Genomic DNA, 6,854 nt, shown 5'->3' with positions numbered 1-6,854 from the left:
CGAAGAGAGAAGCAGATTTTACATAGCAGCTTAGAGGCAGTCTTTGTGTCATCTTCACCTACATTTCATGACAAACTAATTTAGGTTGGCTTTCCTCTTAAATTACTGCACCACAATGGGATCAATTTGTTTTCTGTCCTTGTAATGCATGAGCCAGTTAATATTTATATTCCGGCCAAGGCTGAAGGTGTTACATTTATAAATGAATTCCAACTCAGGCCTGAATAGAGTTCTTACCTTGCTTGTGCATTAGAAGGTCAATTTCCTCACCTTTGATATTTACAGGAAGGAAACACATCAAGCTTAATTTGCCTCATTAACTGGTCCTAAAAGTGACAGATAGCTTTCCTACGAAAGCTTAGGCTCCAAAATATCTGTTGGTCTATAATGTGCCACAGAACTTCTCATTGTTTTTGAGGAAACAGACTAACTCGGCTACCTCCTTGATGAGTGACAGATAGTTTCCTTCCCCACCAGCTTCCTGCTGTAGAAACCCTAAATTCTGTATTGACCCTCCGAAGAAAAGAGTGGCAAAAACTGCATCCCTCCAACAGGTACCAACACCTGCCCTTTCTGTGATAAGACCTGCAGCTCCAGAATTCGACTGATCAGCCACCGATGAACTCACAAATAGGAGGGTAACGTGAAGACATCCTACTCGTTAACAAGTGACCACCAGGAGAGAAGACAAAAAGATTCCCACTCCGTATCCCATCTGAAAGAGTAGCTGTTACCCATGAAAGTGCATGAGATAATAAATTTGTCAGTCTCTAAGGTGCCACATGACTGCTTGTTATTTGTGAAGCTACAGAGTAGGTGGTCTTTAAGATTAGTTAGCTTGCTAGCAAACAGAAGATATGCAGCACCTTTGAGAAGACAGAGAGAACTCTGAACATTAGACAGATACAAATAAGTTAAATGGAATGCGTAGATGAGAAGAAAAAAGAAAGTGGAAGACAGAGAGATGAACTATTCATTTTCTTTTTCAGTCCTGGAGATATCGTAGCTGAGAACATCTCCAGATCTTGTACCTATGGCTATCACAAAATTGGAAGAACACATAATAAATATGTCTGAACAGTCAAACCTTCCCAGCAGTAGAAAGTCCTTTGCGTCTGCAACCCACTGACCTCTGGAGGAGAATTTTCCCTGTCGGTGACCCTCAGAAGCGGGTCTTTTCTACATGGCTCAGTGACCTCTGGGATGAAATCCCGAGTGTTTTCTCCGATTTTGAGAACCTGCCGGAATCAGCCATTCCATTTCTGTTCATAAACTTGCTAAGCAATTATATACAGGACCCGCCTTTAAATATCAGGGCTGTTTCCACAATCTCACTGGCACATCTTGATCAAGATCAGGAATATTGGTTAAATATGCAGTGTGCAAACATAGTCAGAAGACACATTCATCAACATTTTTAATCTGTCTTCATGGCAATAAATGTCTAATCCTTCAGAGACAGGAGAATTTGTCCCGGCTTCTGGGTAACAAGATCCTGAAGGACCTGGAATAATGATGTAATAATGGCCTCTTGAGATTTTCTGAACCAGTGAAATTGATCTGTAGGCAAAATAGTTTTAGAAAGAGTTGCCAATGATCAAGAAAGTTTGGACGCTGGTGTAACAAGGAGAGGTGTTCTGCGCTGCCAAGGGACATGTTCTGTGCGTCACCATAATTACACCATCTAATTGGGCATTACTTACACTAACATTCTGTCCCTCTCAGGATAAATCCAAGAGTACCTATGACCCCTGTTGTCATCAGAGCAGTGGTTTTCAGCCAGTGTACCATGGCACACTGGTGTGCTGTGAGAACTGTCCAAGCTTGCTGTGAATTTTTGTTAGCTCCTGATTATCAGTTGCTACATGAGCTACTGATAACAGTCCTCCCTGACTGAACTTTGACCTGATTTCTCCTCTCTTCATGTTCACAACTCCACATTAAATGGGCCACATGCTCTGTGACTGAACAGACCTTGTCAACTCTGGTCCTCCCCTTCACTGAGACCCCCTTTTTAAATCCTCCTCTGGAACACCCCACTCATGCATCTGATGAAGTGGGTCTTTGCCCACAAAAGCTTGTGCTCCAAAATATCGGTTAGTCTATAACGTGCCACAGGACTTCTTGTTGTTTTTGAAGATACAGGCTAACTCAACTACCCTCTGATATATGGTGGAAGAGGAATCCTATCTATCTATCTATCTATCATAGAATCTTAGAATCCTAGGGCTGGAAGGGACCTCAGGCAGTCATCAAGTCCAGCCGTCTGCCCAAATGAGGATGAACCTTAACTATCTCCTGTGGTCTGAAGTTACAGAAGGAGAGGAGCAGGTTGGATATTTGGAAAAACAGCTTCACCAGGAGCGGGGTGAAGCACTGGAATGCGTTGCTGAGAGAGGTGGTGGAATCTCCATCCCTAGAGGTTTTGAAGTCCCAGCTTGCCGAAGTCCTGGCTGGGGTGACTTATTTGGGGCTGATCCTGCTTGAAGGAGGGGACTGGACTCAATGACCTCCTGAGGTTCCCTCCAGCATTCTATGAATCTATCTAACTATCTCATTAACTACTTAATTTTATTATATTATCACCTTGTCGTTCTCTCTTTCAAAGTCTTTCTGTCACCCGTTTGAGTGAAAAGCCTGTGTAAATGGCTGTTTTTGAAAATAAATTGAATATTTATGGCTATCGATATTTCAGAGGTAGGAAAGGCTTTTTTCTAACTGAATTTTGAAAACATCGGTTGAGATTTTTCAAGGTACAGTAAACTCTTGATTTAATGGACTAATGGAGGTGAAGGGTGTCCACTAATCCTGAAAATTCATTAAATCCAAATCTCCAGGCCTGGAGGCCCCTTGCAAGGTGCTCTAGGGAGTGCTGTGTCCAAGACCTGGGAGGAACACAGGTGGCTTGGGTGAGAGATCTTGACAGCAGGCTTTTGTGTTCTTTGTTCCTCCAGCCCTGGTGTCCCCTGTCAGTGCAGTGGTTCCTCCAGCTCAAAATTTCTGGCAGCCCCAGCTGCTCAGGTCTGGCTCTGATGAGTCGTCGGCATTTATTTGGGGTTGTGGGGTAGGGGGAGCTGGTGGACAGCATCCATTATTTCCAAAGTCTTTTCAATAAAGGGTTTACAGTATTTAGCCACCTATTGAGATATTCAGAAGTATCTAGGTCACCTAATATCCACTGCAATCCATGAGTTGTAGGTGCTTCTGTAAATCCCAGCAGATAATTGCAATGCTGCTGAAAAAGAACAATGACTCTGACAAAATGAGTCCTTATCCAGCGTGGTAAGGTTAGTCTCACTCCAGGACTCTATTCAGTTCACTGGTCCCGTTGTAAGGACCCCATTGCCCTTGTTTGGGCTGTTGCAGTGGTCTGGATGGAACCAGCCCCAAACCACTCATACAAAGTTCTGGGCCAGGGATCCTCTGTGGCTGCTACCAGAAAAGAAGGACTACCTTTGCCCCTGATACCAAAGCTCTTGTCTCTGGGCCACTGTCCCAGACAATTCCCCCTAGGTACCACCTCCAGGCAGCAGCAGCTGCAGGAAGTCCCCCTTCCTTGATCGGCATCTCCAGGTGACCAGTTCTTCCCAGACTCTGGTTGAGTCTCAGGGTTCCCCAGACTGCAGTGGAGTAGACCATCATTGCAGAACCTCCTCTGATGACTCTGTTGTTCCTAATACTCTTTTTGCCTCTCTCTACTCACCTCCTACATTCTCCTCAATCACCCCTCACACTCTCTCCCCGCCTTCCTGAGGAAAAGGCTGTTAAAGGCGGCTTGAGTGGGACCATCCGGCTCCAATTGATTTTGGGCAGTCTCCTCTCCAGCTGTTCTCAGTCTGTCTGAATGCCAGCTAAAAATAGCCCTACTTTTTCCTCTTTACCTTCTCCCTTGGCCTTCCCCGTCACCCCAGGAAAGCTGATGCGCCAATAAATCTGTTACTCTATAAGGTGACACAGGATTTCTTGCTGTTTCTGTGGATACAGAGTAATGCAACCACCCCTCTGATGTCTGAATAATGACTTGCTCCCTGTTTCATCCTTTATCCTTTGCTGCCATCTCGTGTGCATTTTATTTCATATCAAACAAGATTAAGGGTTTTGTTAAAAAAGGTTTCAAATCTCTGCTTCCTCTTTACTCTTTTAATTCCCTTCCTTTGCAAACAGAAGTAGCTGAAAATGTACTTTTCCACCTCTAAAATTCTAATTCAACAAAATCGAAGAATTTTTTTTTGTGAGAACCTATTAATTTTCTCTTAATTTCCCACAGGAAAGAAAAATCACAAAGTTTAGGTTTCACTTTTTTTGGAATGCTCTATTCTATTCATTGAAAAGAAACTTCTTTCTAGAGTCAAGAAAGGAAAAAAAAACAGTTCATAATATTTCATTGTGTGATAAGAAATGAAGATTCTTCCTCTTCAGGAGGAAAGGAAATTTCAAAATTGTGATATTTGTGGTGGGATGAAAATTCAAGATTTCAGACAGCTCCGTGTGTGAGTATTTAATGGGTAGATGTGGTCTTTCAAATGCTACTCGAGTTTCCAATTACTACGAATCGAAGCAATCTTGTGGATTGGAGAGAAAAATAACACAGCTGAAGTTTGGGAATACCACACAGTTGGACTATGGCTACATTTTAACCATAACATGAAATAATTTCAGAACAACAAGAAATCTTGTGGCATCTTATAGACTCACAGATATTTTGGAGTATAAGCTTTTGTAGGCAAACTTATGCTCCAAAATATCTGTTAGTCTATAAGGTGCCACAGGACTTCTTAATGTTCATGAAATAACTTTGTGCATCACAAATTGGTGAATATCGTTTGAGTTAAGTTATTTTGAAGTTGGTGCCATCCACAATACAACAATAATAAACATTTTATGCAGAAAACCTATGACCATTTTCTTCTAAAAAATGTTGTGAGACTCTTTACCCCCCAAAATAGCAAAACAAACAGCAGCATATACATCAAAAGCAAAATTAAGTAGTTTAATCAGGTATCATAGCACTGAAGATGTATCCATGTATCTGGTTTTAATAACAGAAAATATAGACCATCAGCATATTATATCCAAAAGGAGTCACACACTCATGGAACACCTGTGAGTTGTTCACAAAACATTAATATTCCATGGAACTTAGTTTAAGAAATACTTCTCCAGGGAACCAAAAAGCCACTGCTCCACATTTTTTTGAAGAGACTGTGTTAGTCAATCACCAACCCTGGTGAAGGGGGAAGTGAAAGTATAAGTTACAACAGAAAAAAGTATAAGAGATAGGACAAGAGGTGAAATGCACACAAGTGGAAATGTATTAGCAATTATGCGGTGTAGAACATTGATTAGGGAAGCTAAAAACACCAGGGCCACACTCATCCACATCAGGGCTAAGGAAAATAATAAGGACGTTTTCAACAGAATCTGGGATAAAAAGCAATCACAAACCTGGTGCAGGCTTGTTACTTGATGAAAATAGTAAAATTCTTGTTAATATAAAAAGGGTAATCAATGAAGATGTCTGTTGCAGATTTTAATAAAAGCATTATTATGTACTGAAAACAAAAGTTGAGTGATTTTTTAATCATCTGTATTGAAGAATTAACCAGTATTTACGCACTCATGTTAAGTGCTATAAAATGTAAAAATGCTGTCCTAAAATTATCCAAACATTAAATAAGGCAAAGTGGATAATTCAAAAGTTGTAGATAAGTTCATGGAGAATAGGTTTATCAGTGGCTATTAGGAAGAATGGTAACTCTGGCCTCTCTTTGTCAGAAGCTTGGACTGGGCAACAGGGGATGGATGACTGGATGATTACCTGTTTGGGTCATTCCCTTTGGGGCACCTGGCACTGGCCATTGTTGGAATATATGACACTGGGTTCGACAGCCCTCTGGTCTGACCCAGTACACCTGTTGTTATTTAAGGCAAACAGAAATTTTCCTCAGTAATTTCGTCAGGGCTCTTTTCATTTCCTTGTTTTTCAGGCTGTAGATGATGGGATTTAACATGGGGGTCAAGATAGTGTACTGGATGGAGAACAATTCATCTAAGACTGGTGAAGACACTGAGCTAGGTTTCATATACTGGAAAAGAGCGGTCATGTACAATAAACCCACTACAATAAGATGGGAGCTGCAGGTGGAGAAAGCTTTACGGCGACCCTCCACAGATGACATCCTGAGGATGGTGGAGATGATGAAGGTGTAGGAGACCAGGATGGGGAGGAAGGAACTGAACCCAAATATCACAGCAGAAGAAAGACGAGCTATTGTATTTGTGGAGGTTCCAGTGCAAGACAGTTGTAACAGCGGAGGAAGCTCACAGCTGAAATGTTTGATTTCATTGGGCCCACAAAAGTGTAACTTCAAAACAGGGACAGTGTTGACCAGAGAGTATATCAGTCCCATTGTCCATGAACAACCCAACAGCAGGTTGCAGACTCGTTTGTTAATGGTCACCGTATAATGCAACGGATGACATATGGCAGCATATCGGTCATAAGCCATTGCTGAGAGAATGAAAATTTCGGTCACAGCTAAAAGGAGGATGAAGAACATCTGGGTAAGGCAGACATTGACCAAAATGGTTTTGTGCTGCACGAGGAAATTCACCAACATTTGAGGGACAACCACTGAGGAATAACAGATATCGACAAAGGACAAATGAGACAGGAAGAAGTACATTGGGTTGTGGAGTTGAGGATCTGCTCTTATCACCAGTATGATCATCATGTTTCCCATGAGGGTTATTAGGTATATAACAAGAAACACCAAGAAGAGTAAAATTTGGAGGTGAGGGTCATGAGATAATCCTGTGAGAATAAACACAGTAATATTGGTTTGGAATTCCAT

The 6,854-nt window shown here is 41.7% G+C and overlaps 1 protein-coding gene across 1 annotated transcript; it reads right to left on the bottom strand.

Annotated features, from left to right (window-relative positions):
• Window positions 1-5,918: 5,918 nt before the first annotated feature.
• LOC142004777 (olfactory receptor 5BS1-like) lies at window positions 5,919-6,854 on the bottom strand. The gene has a single exon (XM_074982468.1). It carries the CDS (start codon window positions 6,852-6,854, stop codon window positions 5,919-5,921), a length of 936 nt encoding a protein of 311 aa, XP_074838569.1.

The sequence above is a fragment of the Carettochelys insculpta genome, chromosome 32 (assembly GCF_033958435.1).
Source record: "Carettochelys insculpta isolate YL-2023 chromosome 32, ASM3395843v1, whole genome shotgun sequence".
NCBI classification, from domain to species: domain Eukaryota; kingdom Metazoa; phylum Chordata; order Testudines; family Carettochelyidae; genus Carettochelys; species Carettochelys insculpta.
Note: the sequence above shows the minus strand (reverse complement) of the source record. Positions and strands in the feature narration are given on the sequence as shown.

Excerpts from the sequence above, each read along its gene's own strand:
- LOC142004777 (XM_074982468.1), bottom strand. The coding sequence starts at position 6,854 with ATGGAATTCCAAACCAATATTACTGTGTTTATTCTCACAGGATTATCT.